This window comes from Gopherus flavomarginatus, chromosome 1 (assembly GCF_025201925.1).
Source record: "Gopherus flavomarginatus isolate rGopFla2 chromosome 1, rGopFla2.mat.asm, whole genome shotgun sequence".
Classification (NCBI taxonomy): Eukaryota; Metazoa; Chordata; order Testudines; family Testudinidae; genus Gopherus; species Gopherus flavomarginatus.
This window is the reverse complement of record NC_066617.1, coordinates 146143014-146164226: the sequence shown is the minus strand read 5'-3', so window position 1 is coordinate 146164226 and position 21213 is coordinate 146143014. Positions and strand designations below refer to the sequence as shown.

At 44.0% G+C, this 21213-nt stretch overlaps 1 protein-coding gene across 1 annotated transcript in view; it reads right to left on the bottom strand.

The window, feature by feature from the left end:
- Positions 1–5636: 5636 nt before the first annotated feature.
- The window catches only part of LOC127046303 (antigen WC1.1-like), a 63226-nt gene continuing 47649 nt past the window's right edge, over positions 5637–21213 (bottom strand). The window contains exons 11-17 of the mRNA XM_050943167.1: positions 20821–20856; positions 19683–19820; positions 9557–9652; positions 8550–8633; positions 7760–7849; positions 7194–7346; positions 5637–6071 (exon numbers count right to left, since the gene is read on the bottom strand). Coding sequence (XP_050799124.1) covers positions 5947–6071; positions 7194–7346; positions 7760–7849; positions 8550–8633; positions 9557–9652; positions 19683–19820; positions 20821–20856 — 722 coding nt within the window. The 3' untranslated portion in view covers positions 5637–5946. The remainder of the gene's footprint in view (positions 6072–7193; positions 7347–7759; positions 7850–8549; positions 8634–9556; positions 9653–19682; positions 19821–20820; positions 20857–21213) is intronic.

Sequence of the window (21213 nt, the reverse complement as noted above, 5' to 3'; positions counted from 1 at the left end):
GGATCTGGAGAGGGTGGAGCTGGCCTCTGGTGCAGGGTCAGCTCCTCAGTCAGCCAAGCCTTTTCCTGCCCACACGAGGAGTGAGGCTGCCAAGGAGAAAGCCTGTTAGTCAGGGACCTCCCCACCCCACCCACACCAGCTCAAGGGCTCCATGCAAAATGGGAAAATCTCTCCTTTCCCAAACCACAGTCTGCTCCTGCATTGGCAGGGTCAGGGATTGGGACAGGGTTTGTTGGGGAGGTGCTGTTAAACATAAGACAAACACCCTGAGACCAAGATAGGCAAAATACCCCATAGTGGGTGTCTTAGATCATATGGGATAAGCATCCTCATTACAGGGTTCTGGATCCTCCAAGACAAGCTCCCCTTACAGGATTTGGGATGGTGCAAGGGAAGGAGAGACTCAAATTCAGCTCAGCTGAGTATGTTTGTACCTTTTCTTCAACTTGGTGATACTTCAGGATGGCGCTGAAACAGCTTCCTCCAGGACCAGGTCCTTCTTCTCCTCCAGCTGGTGCTTGGGAGTCCCTGCAGCAGGAAGAGTAGGAGAGAGTGTGACTCCTCTTGCCCCTGGGAGCAGGGACAGGAAGATGGTGGGGACAGAAGAATTAATGCTCCCTCCTGTTGTGTAAGGGACGTCATGGCAGAAAGGGCCCTACCCTCTGTGCCAGAGATGCCCTTCCTTTCCCCCTTTCCTGTTAGCTGTAGGGAATCCTGAGAAGGAAAATAAGCTCTTCTGACAATCTTTAGGTGGGTGCATCTGACGAAGTGGTTTTGTACCCATGAAAGCATATGCCCAAAAAAATCTGTTAGCCTTTAAGGTGCCACCAGACTCCTTGTTGTTTTTGTGGCCACAGACTAACATGGCTACCCCCTGATATTTGACACAGTGTGAGAAATAGTTAGTTGAGATAGGCTAGAACTAGGGTGGTTCCTCTTGTTGTCAAAGTCCAGTCCCATTTCCTAAAAGACACGACAAACACGCACAAGACGGGAGAAAAATAACAGCACAGATAGGAAACACAACTTCTGTCTGGTGTTGACTCTCACTTGCAACCTCACTGCTGGAAACACACAGCTGAGGTACAGGATCTGGTCAGCCACCCCGAGCCTGACAAATGAGTACCACCACCAGACTGATTAGAGCATTGCTTTGCGCTGCCTCTTTTTGTTACAGGCTCACATCGGTGTTACAGCCTACGCCATCTTGGCCAGCTAAGTCAGACTCTTAGTGAACAGAGAACAAAAGGAGAGGGATAGGGACGAGAAGGGGTAAGATAGGGAAGGAACAACACATAAGACGGGGGAAGGGGGAGCATGGAGAATGATGACAAAGCTTCGTATCTCAGATGGTGTTTGGGATTCAGTCAGAGCAGTGGAGGTGGTGACCTCACCCAGATCCTCCACTTTGCCCAGGTCTGGTCAGGAAATCTCTTGGGTTACTTCGGACAGAATTACAATGGATCACTCTGTAAAGTCTTTTCCATGGTCTGGAGCCCAAGGACGCGCCTAGGGAGCGGAGCCGCGGGACATGCGGCACTCCACAGCCCCGCTCCCCGGACCAGTCATCTCGTGGCATGTTTAGTCCATTTTTCATAGCGTTCTTGAAAATAAAATACTTCACCGGAGCTTTTTCAAAAGCCTCAATGAAGGGGCCTTGAGGAGAAAACCGCACCCTCTGCTGGTTCCTAGGAAAAACTCTCTCTGTCATGCAATAAGACTGTCTAGAGTACCATGGACTGTCATTGTGCTTCATATAGTTCCAAACTGTAGAGTTTACTGGGTTTACATTCTGGGTTTCACTTAGGCACCTAGGCAGTGGAGTCTGAATTTGATCTGTAACATCTGTCCATGTGTATGTATACACAGCTATAGAACTATTTTAATCTAGTTATGGTTAAGCTGCTGCATGTATATTAGCCTCTCTCTCCAGGCACATAGAGCTTTAGAAATCATTACTCTTGGGAATTAAGTTTAATAGACTCATTCTCGTCCCTGAATTTAATTCATTCATGGGAAATTCTTCTGCCTTTCCCTATCCTAGTGGAACAAAACGGTTTTTTACATTCTTGCAGGTACTTTCTATAGTTGAAGTCTTTAAAAACTTCCTATTCTGCTAATGTAAACTCTTGAGAAACTTAATCTCAGTCAGGACAGGAGTCTTTGAAACAGTTGAGAAAATTTGGTGTAGAAATAAAGTGCTAAAAGTGCTAGTCTGCCATTGATTTTAAAGGGACTCAGGCTCGGACCATAGTGCAGCTATAGACTAGAGCACTTTCTAGCTTCAAGGAGACCCAGTCCATTTGAAATGTAGGCTCTTTCAGAAAATGAGCTAGAAATGGTTTCAGAGCCTACACATGCCTAAAGCTCACAGGTATTGGGCTCAGGGGTTTGGTTTTGTGCCACTCTAGAGACAGAGACCAACTGCAAAATGCAGCTCCAGAGTTGGCTTCAGCTGGCCAACTACCTAAAGTTTAGGGTGTTCAGATGCAGGTATCAGCTATAGCTACAGTTCTAAGTCTTAGACATAGTGATAATGTACCTCTTCCATTTCTAACCCCTCTAGGCTCCAGCTAGTGCAGGGCTCGGCAACCTTTTAGAAGCGGTGTGCCGAATCTTCATTTATTTACTCTAATTTAAGGTTTTGCAAGCCAATAATACATTTTAACATTTTTAGAAGGTCTCTTTCTATAAGTCTATAATATATAACTAAACTATTGTTGTGTGTAAAATAAATAAGGATTTTAAAATGTTTAAGAAGCTTCATTTAAAATTAAATTAAAATGCAGACAGGTGGTCAGGACCTGAGCAGTGTGAGTGCTACTGAAAATCAGCTCGCGTGCCACCTTCGGCACCTGTGCCATAGGTTGCCTACCCCTGATCTAGTGCTTTGTAATTATAAGGAATCCTACCTGGAGAGCCATGGAGCCTAATAAGTGATCCTTCCTCAATAACAGGCTATGGTTTCAGCTAATCCAAAAGACTCAGGAAGACGACCCTTTATGGTAACTAATGTATACAAAATACATTTTTGTGGCAGCAGAAAAATTTATTCTTATCTTCCATCATGAAATCCAAAGGCATTAGCTGCAGGCTGGGCTTTGGCTACAAGTATCTGGCTTTGATGGTCACTCTTATTCTTTCCCAGTTGGCCCTGATGCCTTTGTCTGGCTCAATGGCTGTAGCTAGTAATGGGTGAAGGTTTAGCTGTTTGGCACAGAGAAGCACATATTACGCCAGCGTCTGATCCAAAGTATCTTTGAACCAGGTCGATCCACAAACAAGGGTGGGAAATACAGCAAGACTGGTATCATTGTTGCTGTATATCTAGCCACTCTGCCAATTCTTCACCAACTGGTTTCTTTCAGCGTAGTGAATTTCTGCAACACTTTGTCTACGAACTTTAGTACATCATAGAAACTCAGTTTTAGGACAAGGATTCCTGTGAAAAGGATAGCGCATAGTTTTTGTTACTACACGGAAGTGAAAGACTAACATACTGTAGTTAGGGTATATTTGTGCAACATTCATTGTTTTGTTTCAGTGTTTATGGAAAACACATTTATCCTTACGGTAACTGTATAACGGAGATGTGTGTTGAAACAAGTGTTTGAAATGATGATAATTATATTCAGCTGAAGAAAATGAACGGTTGTGCTTGTGGACAGGTGAGGATGAAAGTAAAAGGTTCAGCTTGTGATTAGATTATCTACTAGAAATGTAGACATGCATCTTTTAAAAACAAACTAACCTTTAGCTACAAGAGTACTTAGAGTCATACAACAGCAGGACCAACACCAACTAAATGATGGCATCATTTACGTACTTTTGATTTTTATGTTCATTTTTTTCTCTATATACATTTTTTTAATTATTTAGTAAAATTATTGAATACTGTCAGTTTGATAATAAACTTATTTATTGAGGAATACGTTCTAGAAAGCATTTCCATTGTAACTGCCCCTGTTACTCAACATTTATACAGTTGCTCTATCTATCTATCTGATCACTAACACTAATGAGCAGCTTTAATTTTTCTTGTTTAAGCATTTCCATTGTAACTGCCTCTGTTCTACTTACAACTTTACTCAACATTTATAAGGTACTCTAGCTAGCTAGCTAGCTAGCTATCGGAGCAGACAGGCACCTGCATACATAAAATATCATTAAATATCAGTAAAGTTGCTCATTAACATAAACTCCAAAAATGAGAAATGAACACATAAAGGATCCAAACAGTTTCCCACTACCATGTAGTCCTTCATCATTTACTGCAATTTATGCTGCTGACACAATCTTACCTTTGCAACATCCTTCTATTTTCTAACTGCAATAAGCTCTGATATATATATATATATAGAGAGAGAGAGAGAGAGAGAGAGAGAGAGAGAGAGAGAGAGAGAGAGAGAGAGAGAGAGAGAGAGAGAGAGTATTGTTTTAAAATAGTTTTCTACATAGATAATAAAGATTTCAAACACACATGCAATTATACATGCAAAATAAATATATAACTATAGGTTTCAAAGTTTAGCCTCCTCTCTTGAAGGACATACAGAAAATCCTTTAATTTTCCCAGCATAGTCTTCTTGTATCTATGCAAAGTGTGGGCCATTAATGATGGTCTAGAATCTTGATGGCTCCCATTCATTAGGACAATTGGTTGTAAATGGTTCATTTACCTGCAAGCCTTCCTGTGTTCCTATGAACCAGCCTAGGAAGAATAGAGGCTGGGGTCTCACAGGACATGTGAACATGTCACCTGATACTGAAATCCATCTTAAACCTGGTGCTTTTCTATATAGAAGGAGGAGTGTAGACCCAGAGAGACAAAATATTACTGTCTTGTGCCAAAGATATAAAAGGGGATGGAACAGAACAAAGGAGGCTGCCAGTCATGAGAACACCCCTGCTTTCCACCTAAGATGTCTGCTGTAACTAACAAGGACTGTACTAGGGGAAAGGATTGGGCCCAGACAAGGAAGGAGTCTAGTCTGTGAAAGAAGCTTATTAGAACAACTCTGAGGGTGAGATTTTACCTGTAACTAGTTTCTTAATGTATTAGGCTTACACTTGTGTGTTTTTGCTTTATTTTGCTTGGTAACTTATTTTGTTCTGTCTGTTATTACTTGAAACCTCTTATATTCTATATTTTATTTTTAATGAAATCATTTTTGTTTATTATTGAACCCAGACTAAGTGATTAATACCTCAGGCAGCAAACAGCTGTGCATATCTCTCTATCAGTGATATAGAGGGTGAACAATTTATGAGTTTACCCTATATAAGCTTCGTAAAGAGTAAAACGGATTTAGTTGGGGTTTAGATCCCAATGGGAGCTGAGTGTCTAGGTGCTGGAGATAGGAGACCTAATGAGCAGTTTGGGGTCTGCAGCTTTGGGGGCGTGGACCAGACCTGGGTCTATGTTGTAGCAGACTAGCATGTCTGGCTCAACAAGGCAGGGTTCTGGAGTCCCAAGCTGGCAGGGGAAATGGGCTCAGAGGTAATCTCAGCACATCAGGTGACAATTACAAGGGAGTCTCTGTGACCAAACCCGTCACATCAGTCTCCATCTGTCTCCCTGCAAGGCAACATAGAGTCACCCAATAGACCTCATGAGAGAAACATCACGCCTGGAACAGATTTTCAAAAAGGGTTTAATAAGAAAAATCAAAAATTCACAATGAAGAAATGTTAGGAACAAAAAAGCAGGGAAATTCCAGACTGTCTGATCAATGGGAAATCAGAGGGGAAATCACAGCCCCTATCCCAGTCACACTTATTTCTTGCATTTAAACAAAATTGAAATAAAAAAAGCTAACTAAAGTAGTTCCCAGGCAGGGATTGTCTCCAGTACCACCCATGGCCCAATGAGCATTAGGGAAAGGAAGAGTCTAACCATACAGCATTTACATTCTCACAGGATATTTGATCTGAACTGAGGCACTCTTATATTGATGTCCCTGAGCCGCCATCATCAACATCATCATAACCCAGGTCATGAGGAGGTGGGGACAGGACGTCACTCTCAGCCCCAGAGGCCCCTTCACTTTTTAGCGAGTGCAGACTCCAGCCTGAAAATAGCAAGGAGGTCACATTACAGTCAATGTATCCATTCTCTACCCATGTGAACTCACAAAATGGATGGGCAACATACAGTATGGACTGTGAATCAGCCCCTGCCCACAGTTTCCCTGAGTGGGCCTCTGACAAGTTTAGTCCATTATCTCTCTCTGTTCTTCAAAGAAAACATATGGGAGGAGATTCTGTCTGTGCTGAGATCTCCCTGGTGCAGGAGAAGTGTGGGGGTGGCAGTGAGCTGGTGATGACTCCCTGATAGGCCACTGGGAGCTGCTGTAACTCCTAACAGCTGATATAGTCCTTAAGGGACCACACGTCAGCAGAGACCTGGTAGCTGGAGCAGGGTGGGGACCTTAGCCCGTGGGACTTGCCTGGACATCACAGATCTCACCTACCCACACAATGCTTGTTCGCACATTATTCCCATAAAGAACGAAGAAATGCAGATTTCATCCCAACCCAGTTTCCCCTGAGGTGCAATGTGGCAGCTCAGCTCTGATCCTATGCTAACGGGGACATTTACATATTGAAGAGAGTGATTTCAAACCTGATGCCAGGCCACTAACTAACCGCACTCCAGGGACCTGCTCTACTCATTACCGCCCAAGGCACTTGTTTGGGGACAGGCACTTTGGCCCTGATCCTGCCAATGGACTCTTGTAATTTTGATGATTTGGACAATTCCACTGAAGTCAGCAAGACTATTCATGTGAGTAAAGTGACAGATGGGATCCAGTATTTGTAGAATAATGGTCCTTAATAGGGAAATCTTCTTTATTTCTTGATTTAAGTCCATTTAATTCAGGGCTGCCCAGAGGATTCAGGGGGCCCAGGGCAAAGGAAATTCGGGGGCCCCTTCCATAAAAAAAAAGTTGCAATACTATAGAATACTATGTTCTTGGGGGGGCCCGTGCGGGGCTTGAGGCCCGGGGAAAATTGCCCCACTCTTGCCACCCTCCACGCCCTCCCGGGCAGCCCTGATTTAACTCTGTTTAGTAGAGGTCAGGGTGGGGATACAGCTGGGAGTTTACAAATAACTGTATTTCAGTGCAGTGACAGTGACCTCTAGTGGCCAGTAAAGGCTCTTCCAGGTGAGCTGTCCACACACCACTCACCTGTCTGTGACTCCCAGTTCTTGACAATTCCCCCATGGGCCACAGTGATTTCCTGGGCACTTGGTCCAGAACCAAGATCATCTTCAGGGTCAGAAATTTCTCTGGCATCATCATAACCATCCCCTGGGTCATCTCCGGGCAGGGCAGGGACCTCTGAAATAAAGATGTGAATTAATGGAAATGAGAAGAGGTTTTCCACTGAATAGAGAAATAAGCTACATGGTAGATGTGGCAAATGAGGGAATTATGTGCATTATTTCTTATGAATGCCACATACACCCCAGTTTAGCTGTTTGATATTATCCTGCCAGACTGCACAGAGAAAATCAAAGGAGGCTATTGGCGGGGAAGCAAACAGGAAACATAAAACTGAAAAAGACATGGCTCCTTCAGGGCATGAGGGGAGCTGTGAATTGTGGAATGCATCTCCCTGGCTCCAGCCAGGCTAGTCTGGGTTAATTTTTCCCAGCCCTGAGCTCAGGATCAAACGGCAGACTAGGGAAAAAGGGGTGGTACAGTAGTAGCCAAGGGGTAATGTGGTTTCTGGAGCGGGATTCATTGTTCACCTCGACTGTCTGGAGTCTGGGGGACATCGTTCAAGGCAGGCTCCTCCATGTTGTTGTAATCCAAACGAGAGCCCCCTGGGTAATCTCCCTCTGGAACAGCAAACACCACACTCAGCTTCCCCTGAACACACCCATTTCCCCAGCAGGTTTTAGTTCCCCATTAAAAGCCTGTTGTCTTGGAGTTTGGGCTGTTCATCAGAGTCTGTAGGGGAAGTTACAGGGTGACCCAGAGGAAAAGGGAGAGTCATGGACATTCTGTGAAACAATAATTGTGCCACTTTCATTTCCTCAAAAATAACTACAGCCCAGCCCTGCCCCACAGCATCCAATAGCAACTTTATTATGCCCTTCAATGAGATCAAGACCTATGCTGGCATTGAACTAACCCTGGACCCGTTGGGAGACAGTAGCTGCCACACCAGTGGTTTAATAACCAGTGATGCAACTGGTTATTAAACCAGTGCTGACCATTGTGAATTCAACTGAACTCTATAAAGACACAGAGTCCTGACTTTATATGGGCTGGATTGTGAATTGGGCTATATGCTGAGGAGGCAGGGGGCTAAGATCATGGGGCACAGATCAGGGTTGTATAGTGACACGTGTCAACTGTGGAAGTCACATTCTTTCATACTGTGTGAATATTTCTCTGCCCAGTTCCCTGCAGCTCCTCCCTTGAGGGAGAGCACCGTCAACCACACACAGAAAGGGTCACGATTTGTTCACATTTCCATCAAGAGTTAGACAGAAATCATTTATGTGTCTCTGTACCCACCCTCACCCCCGTTACCTCGTTCTGATCCAGGATCGTTTTCTCCCTCGCTGTCCCCAGTGTAATACTGCAGCTTCGTCACTGAGTCATCTGAATAGGAGACTGGAGAGATGGTAAATGGGATGTTACCACAATGAGAGCAATGAAACTGGCTGATGGGCAATGTATCCAGGTCCTGGAGCAAGATTTATGGTCTCAGTATATTGCTCCTTCAAGAGAAGATGCTGAATTCACAGCGACTGAGTGGTGAGAGGGTGACACAGACTTTCCAAGATAAATATCCACTTTTTGTGGTAAATGTGGCTTTGAGGTGGATAAAATCAGACTGGGAAGATGCTGGAAACAGCCATATTGACCTCATGAGGTGAGGCAGGGACTGAGTGAGCCTTTTACCTGGGACCCCCTCCTGTGGGTTTCATTTGAATCCTTCTCATTAACTGCGGAATCTGTTTTGAATCAAACTCAGGGTGTAAGAATCTGTTTAGAGAGGAATGTTTATCTTCTCCTCCTGAATGGCACTACTTCATGGCCTGATCCAGCAGAAAATTATGGCTGAGGCTGCTGGTCCAGACCTCCTCAGCCACAGACATGCCTCCCATTTTGTTATTCAAGATACTCCCTCTCCCCTGCCTTATTGCCAGGATCAGAGTCTGTGACCTGTAGCCTCAGGGAGATGCACTGACCATGCTCAAAGTGCCCCACAATGTGCTAAACTGAGAGCAGCACCTTCCCAATTGATTGACATTCAGTCAAAAGGACATGAACAGTCACTTTCCTGACCCATAACTAATTACCCCCTAAGGCTGCAGAACGTACAGATCGGACCAACTGAGAATGCAGCGTGTGCTAGGGAGGAAACTCATTCATCTCAGTCAAGTGACTGGCTGGTCTCTTCACAGACCCAGCATCTGCAGCCATCCAGGACTCACAGGCTTGAAGGCTGCAGAGATTTAGCTCTAGGTCAGAGCTTTAGAATGCAGAGTGCAGTAGAGATTTTCTCCCTGTTAGGAATGAAACACACAGACCTGAGCGATCAAACATCTCCTGCTTCTTTCTCAACAGGTTATAATCAATCTCCTCGTACACGGCCTCAGAGAAAAGGTCCAAAGATCTTCTGGAGCCTAAAAACAAAAGGCAGAGTTTACATAGGGTCAGAGAAGCTAGGGCTGGGAAATCCTATGATATCATCCAACCCTTCCCCCTGGGCCCAGTGCAGGACCGGTCCCTACAGCACATTCCCAGTTTAGATTTCAATGTCCCAGGTTTCAGGGACCGCATCTCTTTCATGTTTCTTCTATTGGCTATTTTATCTTGATATTCAACCTTAATGGTCCCTTGATAAATTTATCTTATTACTCCTAGTACCATACAAAATTATTCCTCTCCTATCCTGGTGCTCATACCTATGGGCAAAATAGTACTTGTATATGTACTGTCTAGAGACTGTGTGGGAAATAATTAGTTAATATTTGTGCAGTGCTTTAAAAATGGAAAGTACTATCTATATATCTTTTTAGGTGACAAATCTGAGGCACTGTCCTAGACTGAGGTGTCATTAGAAGAAGTTTTGGAACAAATTGATGAACTAAATAGTAGTAAGTCACCTGGACCAGATAATAAAAAAGGGTCAAGAAGCGATCCCAGCAATTACAAGTCAGAATCCGAATTTACAGAACCAGGCAAATTAGTTTAAACTACAATAAAAACAGAATGATCAGATATATAGATGAACACAATTCGTTGGGGAAGAGTAAACATAGTTTTGTAAAGAAAAATCATGCCTTAACAATCTACTAGTATTCTCTGATGGAGTCAACAAGCATGTGGACAAGGTGGATCCAGTGGATATAGTGTACTTAGATTTTCAGAAACCCTTTGACAAGGTCCCTCACCAAAGGCTCTTAAGAAAAGTAAGCTGTCACGGGATAAGGTAGAAGATCCACTTATGGAACAGTAACTGGTTAAAAGGTAGGAAACAAAGGGAAGAAATAAATGGTCAGTTTTCAGAATGGAGAGAGGCAAATAGTGGTGACTCCCAGGGATCTGTACTTGGACCAGTGCTGATCAACATATTCATAAATGCTCTGGAACAAGGGGTAAACAGCGAGGTGGCAAAATTTGCAAATGATACAAAATTACTCGAGATAGTTAATTCCAAAACAGAATGCGAAAAATACAAGGGGGTCTCACAAAACAGGGTGACTGAGCAACACAATGGCAGATGAAATTCAATGCTGATGAATGCAAAATAATGCACATTAGAAAACATAATCCCAACTATACATATAAAATGATGGGATCTAAATTAGCTGTTACCATTCAAGAGAGAGATCTTAGAGTCATTGTGGATAGTTCTCTGAAACCATCCACTCAATGTGCAGTGGCTGTCAAAAAAGCTAACAGAATACTGATAATCATTAGGAAAGGGATAGATAATAAGACAGAAAATATCATATTGCCTCTATATAAATCCAGGGTATGCCCACATCTTTAATACTGCGTGCAGATGTGGTCACCCCATCTCAAAAAAAGATATGTTGTAACTGAAAAAAGTTCAGAAAAGGGCAACACAAATGACTAGGGGTATGGAAAAGCTGCCATATGAATATAAAATCATGACTGGTGAGGAGAAAGTAAATGAGGAAGTGTTATTCACTCCTTCTCATAACACAAGAACTAGGGGTCACCAAATAAAATTAATAGGCAGCAGGTTTGAAACAAACAAAAGGAAGTATTTCTTCTCACAACGCATAGTCAACACCTGTAGAACTTTTTGCCAGAGGATGTTATGAAGGCCAAAAGTACAATAGGTCTGAAAAAAGAACTAGATGAATTCATGGAGGATAGATCCATCAATGGCTATTAGCCAGGATAGGCAGGAATGATGTCCTTAGCCTCTGTTTGCCAGAAGCTGGGAATGAGCGACAGGGAATGGATCACTTGATGATTACCTGTTCTGTTAATTCCCTCTGAAGCACCTGGCATTGTCCGTTGTTGGATGTCAGGATACTGGGCTAGAGGGACGTTTGGTCTGACCTAGTATGGCCGTTCTTACGTTCTTGTATGAGGGTACATCTACACGGCAATCTGAAAGTGTGACTGCATAAACACATCTGAGCTGGCTTAGATCTAGCTAGCCATGTAGCTGTGTCAGAAAACACAGTAGCACAGGCTAACTTTCCATGTACAACCTCGCCTAGAAGCCTGGGTGCATACTCCAGTGGCTAGCCCATGTCATAGTCATGGTGATGCAACTATATTGCTGTTGTTATGCCAGCTAGGTAAAAGCTACCTTGGGTATGTCTACATGTGCTGCAATCACACCTCTCACTTCAGTGTAGATATTCCCTAAATGCCTAGTAGAACTGTCTGATCTCTTTGGCCATTATCACTCAAGCTCTTTTGCAGCATTTGTCCTTCGTCATACTCTCCCTCCTGCTGTATCTCTCTATTTGGGATCTTTCCTTCACATGGATTTTCTTGCACTTTTCTAAATGGAATCTCAACATGTTCTTTTTCTAATACTTGCAGTCACTTTGTATTATTTCCTCTAGAGAAACGGAGTGCCCTCCCTCCCACTTGAGAGTGAGGGACCACTACACTCCCCCTGGTGGGTGGAACCAAACCTGCCCTGCCCCCCTTGCTGGAATTATCAGGGCAGGACAGGAAGCATAAAGCGAGGGCCTTGCATTTCATTTGAGTGGGAGCCAGGGAACATAAGAACTGCTGCCAGTTTCCTGTAAGGTGACCAGAATGGTAGCATCAGTTACACTGTGAAGCTCTGCACAGTGGAAATAGCTATAATTACTGTGTTCAAAGTCTTGGTTGGTTGGTTATTTTTTGTTTGTTTTTTCTTCTATAAGAAAACTCAGAATCTGAGGAATGCAGAAAACACTGCAGAAGGGCCCTCCAACCTCATTTTATATACTTGAAGCTTTTAATGTTAGAACATAAGAATGGTCATACTGGGGCAGACCAAAGGTCCATCCAGCCCAGTATCCTGTCTGCTGACAGTGGCCAATGCCAGGTGCCCCAGAGGAAGTGAACCTTATAGGTAATGATCAAGTAATCTCTCTCCTGCCATCCATCTCCACCCTCTGACAAACTGAAGCTAGAGACACCATTCCTTACCCATTCTGGCTAATAGTCATTAATGGACTTAATCTCTATGAATTTATCTAGTTCTCTTTTAAACCCTGTTATAGTTCTAGCCTTCACAATCTCCTCAGGTAAGGAGTTCCACAGGTTGACTGTGCGCTGTGTGAAGAAGAATTTCCTTTTATTTGTTTTAAACCTGCTGCCCATTAATTTCATTTGTTGGCCCCTAGTTCTTACATTATGGGAACAAGTAAATAACTTTTCCATATTCACTTACTCCACACCACTCATAATTTTATGTACCTCTATCATATCCCCCCTAAGTCACCTCTTTTCCAAGCTGAAAAGTCCTAGCCTCTTTAATCTCTCCTCATATGGGACATATTCCAAACCCCTAATCATTTTAGTTACCCTTCTCTGAACCTTTTCTAATGCTAGTATATCTTTTTTGAGATGAGAAGACCACATCTGTATGCTGTATTCAAGATGTGGGCGAACCATGGATTTATATAAAGGCAATAAGATATCCTCTGTCTTAGTCTCTATCCCTTTTTAATGATTCCTAACATCCTGTTTGCTTTATTGATTGTTGCTGCACACTGTGTGGACGTCTTCAGAGAATTATCCATGATGACACCAACAGCTCTTTCCTGATCAGCTGTAACTAAATTAGCTTCCATCATATTGTATGTATAGTTGGAGTTATTTTTTCCAATGTGCAGTACTTCACATTTATCCACATTAAATTTCATTTGTCGTTTTCTTGCCCAATCACTTAGTTTTGAAGTTCTTCACAATCTGTTTTGGTCTTAACTATCTTGAGCAGTTTAGTATCATCTGCAAACTTTGCCACCTCACTGTTTAACCCTTTCTTCAGATCATTTATAAATAACTTGAATAGGATTGGTCCTAGGACTGACCCTTGGGGAACACCACTAGTTACCCCTCTCCATTCTGAAAATTTACCATTTATTCCTACCCTCTGTTCACTGTCTCCAGCCTGCTGCAGAACTCTGGAGCTGGACCTGCACTGAGCAGGATCCTGTCCCCAAAGGAAACCAACCCTGGAGAGAAATTTCTGAGGATGACATTGGCCAATACCCCGATGAGACCAAAAAACCTGGGCACTATGGAACCCCTCACTCAGGTGCTGGTAGGAAATTGTCCAAGGAAATTGGACTTTGGTTTCGTTTCACTGTCAAAACCCGAGTCAACATATCTTAGCTGGAGCCCTGATGACCCAATGCAACAGTCTGCCACTGTTAGGGACCTGGGCTAGGACGCAATGAAGTAGGGTGCACCAAGGTCCCCCCATCCCCTGCTGCCAACTCCATTCCGGGGGGGCAGCCTCCCTACCTTAGGCCAAGAGGTTTGCTGTCTGCCAGAGCCAAGCCAAGTGTGTTTGCTGGCTGCCTTAGCCAAGAGTCTTAGGCAACACCTGATCCCTACTCTGCCCAGAGGGCCAGAGGTTCTCTGATAGACCATTAACTGCCGGCTGCCCCAGCCAGGATGCTGTGGACTACAGACTGCTTATAATCCACCCTGCCTAGAGGGTCAGAGCCCTATACTCTTGATTGATGGCAGCCCTGACAAGAGGCTGCGAGCTCTAGACTGTTTACAGATCGTTCCGGCCAGTGGGACCCAAGCCTGAGTGCTGCTGCCTGACACAGTGAGACAGAGTGGGTTCCCTCCCCACTTGAGAGCAAGGGACCACAGCATTTCCCCTTTGTATTATTTCTCTGTTGCCCCCACTAGTCTCAGCTCCTCCCAATTTACTGTCATCTGGACTGGCTACAGAGTTTCCCTGCAAGAGAGGTACACACCAGGTGTTTTCACCATACGATACCGTAATACTCTGCCAGGTATGGCTGAAGTTAGTTTAAACAAGGTGTGTTACACAGACTGCCACCTAGTGGTGAACAGTATAATACAGTTTAGCCTTCCATTACAACTCCCCTTTTGAGTGCTACATTCCTACTATTTACAAAATTTACGTTTTCATGTTATTTTTGTAGTTTAGCACAGATCAGTCTATTAAGTGTCTTGTTAGTTTATAGACCTGTCTCTTAGCCTAGGATAAAATTTGGCATTTGACTTTTGATACTTTCATATTCTCCTTACTAATGTGTGAACAAAGAATGAAAACACTGTGTGTTGCTTCCAGATGGGGTTTATAGCACAATTAAAAGAAATAAGGAAAGGAGTTAAAGTGTTGCTGGGAGTTTAATAATAGGTATATCTCCTAGAACTGGAAGGGAACCTTAAAAAGCCATTGAGTCCAGTGCCCTGCCTTTACCAGCAGGACCAAGTACTGATTTTTGCCCAAGATACCTAAGTGGTCTCTTTGAGGATTGAACTCACAACCCTGGGCTTAGCAGGCCAACACTTAAACCACTAAGCTATCCCTCTATATACAAGCATACACTTGAAGACTAGCTCAACCGTTATCTCAAGGCAAGGTCAAGCAAGCAGATGAGAGGGGCAAAGAGTGGTGGTGGGGAAGCATAAGAAACACTAAAAAGAAAGAGAAAAGGTGATCCTGGCTGAAACATAACCTTACTTCTTACCCCTCCCATAGGGTACAAAAGAGGTGGTACCAAAGTCCCTATACTCACGATCCTCCAAAACGGAACATGACCATAAATTGTAAGGGGTGGGACCAAGGCGGTGCTCTATAGGTATAATTAAGCCTGCTAAGAAAAAGAAGGTAGAAAAAAGGATAGGGAAATCTCTGTGGTGTACAGAGCTATGGATATGCTTGCTTGATTAACCCCAATAAACATCGAATTCCCTGCATTTGGACTATGGGCTTCTGCTTTCTGTTTGCATGATGTGAACCAAGAGTGGGGCAAGGGAAAAAGCCCTAACATCTCTCAGTCGTACTAGTTTTCTAATTACCCAACCCAAACAAGTAACAACTTGGTCATCTGGCTTTCCATCAGTTGCAATGACTGCCTGAGGCCTGTTTGGAATCTCTGAGTTTTCTTCCTCTTCCTCTGCATCTGCCATTTGTAGAGTTTGCTCTGTTGATTGTTCTTTCTGAGGTACAATGTATGTTCCAGCATTTTATCTTGAGTTTATTTGTACTGGGTCTCCTTTCAAATATCCCTTTGTCAAGTTCTTTCACTTTTCTCATTAGGCCCATCATGGCTGCCACACTGAGGTGGAGAATGCTGTTGGTCTGTTGATCACATGGACTCCGAATGAGAAGTTTTTGTCTTTGAAAGATATTTCTGTGGTGAGCTGTTCCATGCAATTCAGAATGCCTCCAGGGCTAGGCAGAGCTGCATCAGGTGACTTCAGCTCTGGGAGGGATTGAAGGTAATTGTAAGCCCCTTCTGAGATGACTGTTACATCTGCTCCTAAGTGAATTTTAAAGTCAATAGCGTTTCTCTGAATGATCAGTTTCAGGCTCTGTATCATAATACATGATAGATCCCAGAAACAATGGCTCTTGATTGTCTGTAATATAAACCAATGCGTTTACTGCGTATCACTGCCTTTATGTGGCAAACAGCTGCAAAATGTCCATGTTTTGTGCATTTAATATATCCTGAGTGTCTGAGTAGAATTTGTTCCTCATAGCCAGGGGTTCTCCCTCTTTACCTCACTAGTTTAACAGTAATAACTTGTTGCATAAGAATGTAAGAACGACTGTACCGAGTCAGACCAAAGGTCCATCCAGCCCAGTATCTGTTTACCGACAGTGGCCTTTGCCAGGTGCCCCAGAGGGAGTGAAGCTAACAGGCAATGATCAAGTGATCTCTCTCCTGCCATCCATCTCCATCCTCTGATGAACAGAGGCTAGGGACACCATTTTTACCCTTCCTGGCTAATAGCCACTTACGAACTTAGCCACCATGAATTTATCCTGTTCCCTTTTAAACATTGTTATAGTCCCAGCCTTCACAACCTCCTCAGGTAAGGAGTTCCACAGGTTGACTGTGCGCTGTGTGAAGAACTTCCTTTTATTTGTTTTAAACTTGCTACCAATTAATTTTATTTAGTGACCCCTAGTTCTTGTATTATGGGAATAAGTAAATAACTTTTCCTTATCCACTTTCTCCACATCACTCATGATTTTATGTACCTCTATCATATCCCCCCTTAGTCTCCTCTTTTCCAAGCTGAAGAGGCCTAGCCTCTTTAATCTTTCCTCATATGGGACCTTCTACAAACTCCTAATCATTTTAGTTGCCCTTTTCTGAACCTTTTCTAGTGCTAGAATATCTTTTTTGAGGTGAGGAGACCATATCTGTATGCAGTATACAAGATGTGGGCATACAATGGATTTATATAAGAGTAATAATATATTCTCAGTCTTATTCTCTATCCCCTTTTTAATGATTCCTAACATCTTGTTTGCTTTTTTGACCGCCTCTGCACACTACATGGACATCTTCAGAGAACTATCCACGATGACGCCAAGATCTTTTTCCTGACTCGTTGTAGCTAAATCAGCCCCCACCGTATTGTATGTATAGTTGGGGTTATTTTTTCCAATGTGCATTACTTTACATTTATCCACATTAAATTTCATTTGCCATTTTGTTGCCCAATCATTTAGTTTTGTGAGATCTTTTTGAAGTTCTTCACAATCTGCTTTGGTCTTAACTATCTTGAGTAGTTTAGTATCATCTGCAAACTTTGCCACCTCACTGTTTACCCCTTTCTCCAGATCATTTATGAATAAATTGAATAGAATTGGCCCTAAGACTGACCCTTGGGGAACACCACTAATTACCGCTCTCCATTCTGAGAATTTACCATTAATTCCTATCCTTTGTTCCCTGTCTTTTAGCCAGTTCTCAATCCATTAAAAGACCTTTCCTTTTATCCCATGACAGCTTAATTTACGTAAGAGCCTTTGGTGAGGGACCTTGTCAAAGGCTTTCTGGAAATCTAAGTACACTATGTCTACTGGATCCCCCTTGTCCACGTTTGTTGACCCCTTCAAAGAACTCTAATAGATTAGTAAGACATGATTTCCCTTTACAGAAACCATGTTGACTATTGCTCAATAGTTTATGTTTTTCTATGTGTCTGACAATTTTATTCTTAACTATTGTTTCGACTAATTTGCCCGGTACCGACCTTAGACTTACTGGTCTGTAATTGCCGGGATCACCTCTAGAGCCCTTTTTAAGTATTGGCGTTACATTAGCTAACTTCTAGTCATTGGGTACCAAAGCCGATTTAAAGGACAGGTTACAAACCTTAGTTAATAGTTCTGCATTTAAAGGACAGGTTACAAACCTTAATTAATAGTTCTGCAATAGTTGCACTCATGCTGTGTTTGTTAATAGCTTCTAAACTAGATTCTTGTTTGGCAAGTTGCTCTGGGTTTTGCTGTCTCATCAGCTAGATCGCTTTACCATTTGAATAGCAGTGTGTAGGGTGAAGTCTGTTTTTAATTGTAGCTGCTGTGAAGGACTTTTGTCATTTAACCCAATAGCCAGCCTCTCTCTGATATTTTCATGTTTGCAGTTCCAGAATCACAGTTTTCAGCCAAGGCACGCAGAGCTCTTATAAATTATTTAACATATTCCCCTAGTCTTTGAATTCTCTGATGAAAACATGCTCTTTCATAAACCACATTTCTCCGAGGGCACAGTAGAACCTCAGAATTACAAACACCTTGGAATGGAGGTTGTTCATAACCAAAACATTCGTAATTCAGAAGAATATGTTACAGTTGTTATTTCAAAAGTTTACAATTGAACATTGACTTAATGCAGCTCTGAAACATTACTATTCAGAAGAAAAATGCTGCTTTTAACCATCTTAATTTAAATATAAAAAAACACAGAAACAGTTTCCTTACCTTGTCAAAACTTTTTTTTTTTAACCTTTCCCTGTAATTTTTTTAGTTGTTTATATTTAAGACAGTATTGTACTGTATTTATTTGCTTTTGGGTTTTTTTAGTCTCTGGTGCTGCCTGGTTGCATACTTCCAGTTCCAAATGAGGTGTGTGGTTCACTGGTCAGTTCTGTAACTTTGAGCTTCCAGTGTATAAAGTATGCATCAAACATAGCCAGAACACTTCCATAGTCATCTTTGTGACTGTCCTCAGGAAAATCAAAGGATTTAAAGAAATGCTCTGCTTGCTTCCAAAGAGCACAAAGTAAACACCATATCTGTATATTTTCAGTTTCCTTATGGAGTTTTATAGCAATTTGAAATCTTGCAAAATGCTGCTTCTAGTCTCTCAGTTGTGAAGGTCTGTCAAAGCCAGGGCCGGATCCAGGCCACAGCAAACCAAGCGCGTTCTTGGGACGGCATGCCGTGGGGGGCACTCTGCCTGTTGCCGGGAGGGCGGTAGACGGCTCCGGTGGACCTCCCGCAGGTGTCCCTGCAAAGGTTCCGCTGGTCCCGCGGCTTCGGTGGAGCATCCGCAGGCACGCCTGCAGCAGGTCCACCGGAGCTGCGGGACCAGCGGACCCTCCGCAGGGATGCCTGCGGGAGGTCGACTGGAGCCGCAGGATCGGCGAGCGGCGGAGCGCCCCCCGCGGCGTGTCGCCGTGCTTGGGGCTGTGAAATTGCTAGAGCCAGCCCTGGTCAAAGCTGAAGTTCTCTGAGGCAACAAAGAGGGAGATGTTGATGAAATCCTGCAACCTGTATTGCTTTTTTTTTCCTCTCTGCAACCTTCATTGCTCCTTCTTCTGCCTGCAACATCTGTTGCTTTCTTCCTTCTGTTTTCTTCTCCTCTGGCACTGCTTAACTTCAGGCACCATGTCACATACATCTTGTGCATGATAGGTGGCAGAGCTGCTATTAGCAGGTCAGGTTTCTGTACCAGATATGGAATGGCTACAGAGCTTCCTTCCCAGAGAAATACTCATCAGATGTGTTCACAACAAGATCCCTTAATGCTCTGCCAGGCATAGCTGAGAATAACTAAAATAAGTTGTTACATGCAATGACACTTTGAGGACGAATAGTATAATACAACTTAACCTTCAATTACACTGCCAACACCCCACCTCCCTTAGGCACAGCTCCCCCTGCTATTTTAGAGGCATTTTCACACAGTCACAACAATCAACACCCACCTCTATGCTGTGCCCTGGCACTTCGCACTTGCGCCCCCAGGATGATTAAGACCAGGCAGAGCAAGGCCCCCAGGATAATGCAGATGACCACGGGCACCGTGACTCTCCCACTATCAGTCAGAGGACGGCGCGGGGGAGCTGGATGGAAATGAACATGTCACAGGGGGAGATTATCCTGTGAGAGTCAGGGGGGCTCTGGAGAGCTCCGAAGTCACTCATTGCACAGCCCAGAACAGCAGGGTAACGGGCTGGGACACAGTCTGTGCGCCGTGGGGGCAGCCCACAGGCTGCTGTTTAAATCATGGGCCCTGCTCTATCAGCTGGAGCCAGCAGACAGGAATCATCAGAGTTAGTATGGATTGCAGCTCCCACTTGGGTGTCATTCAGCCCTAGATTTCACAGGCCATGTGTAAGGGGACCGTAACCCCAACAGGGCAGGAGTGATGCTGGGGAGAAGGATCCTGCCACTTAAAGCCTGAGGGTGTGTGGCCACTGCCAGAGCAAGTGTCCAGTCCACAGCATCCCTGCAGCACAGCCAGGGCCTGAGAAGGGAACCTGGGACGTGTGAGGAACAGACTGTGAACTGCTCTGACATTCCAGAGACACTGTTTGTGATGTCCCTGTGCCACAGAGCGGGGTGATGTGTTTTCCTTTAACCTTTCCCATTTTTCCCTTATTTTTTTTAAATTGATTGCTGTTTAATAAATTGTATTTGCTGTGAACTCTACATAATGATCAGTGAGTTAGGGAAGCATCCAGTGCAGAGAGAGTATCCCTGAGTGGGGACACCCTAGCCCCTGCCCTAAGTGACCATGGCAAGATTGGGGATCGAGCCCCCAGGAATCCTGAGCCCAGCCTTGTCAGGGTTACAAGGACTCTGCCACACAGGAGAGTGGAAGGGGAGCACTTGACGTCAGGCAGGCCTCTGTGTAAAGGAAGTGGGAGTGAGAACTCAGAGCCCTTCATTAGTCCACTTCACTAGGGTACTGTATAAGCCAGGAAAGTTCCCCACAACAGTGGGACCATTCCTCTGCTTACACATGGAAAGGAGCTTCTCCCTTAGGCTGCAGATTGCAGCTCATCTTGTGACCCGGCACCAGGTAAAGTTAACTCTTGATAGGCACGAGGGATGTTTTACCTGTTCTACTCAGTGATGCTGTCGTCTCTGTCACACCTTCAAAGGGAAAGAGAGGAGAGTTGGAGTCTGGGGGAAGTGAAGTGTTTGTGACTGGGTAGCACCCCTCAGAGTCCCTGGGATCTCCGGACGTCACTTCTACGAACTCCTCAGAGCAGCACAGGGTGTGTATGTTAGTGATTTAGGGCCCATGTCCCCCTGTGCTGACTAGTAACAAACCAGCACACTGGGTCTGTGATGGATGCAGGGGCTGCTTGGGCTGATGTCTGAGACAATCTGACCCCACAAAGGTTCCATCCTATAGCATCACTGATGCTCCCGCTTGCTCTGGCAGTGGGAGATGGGAGGGTCTGGTCTGTGACCAAGGGGGGTCGGGCAATTGGACCCATCCTCCTT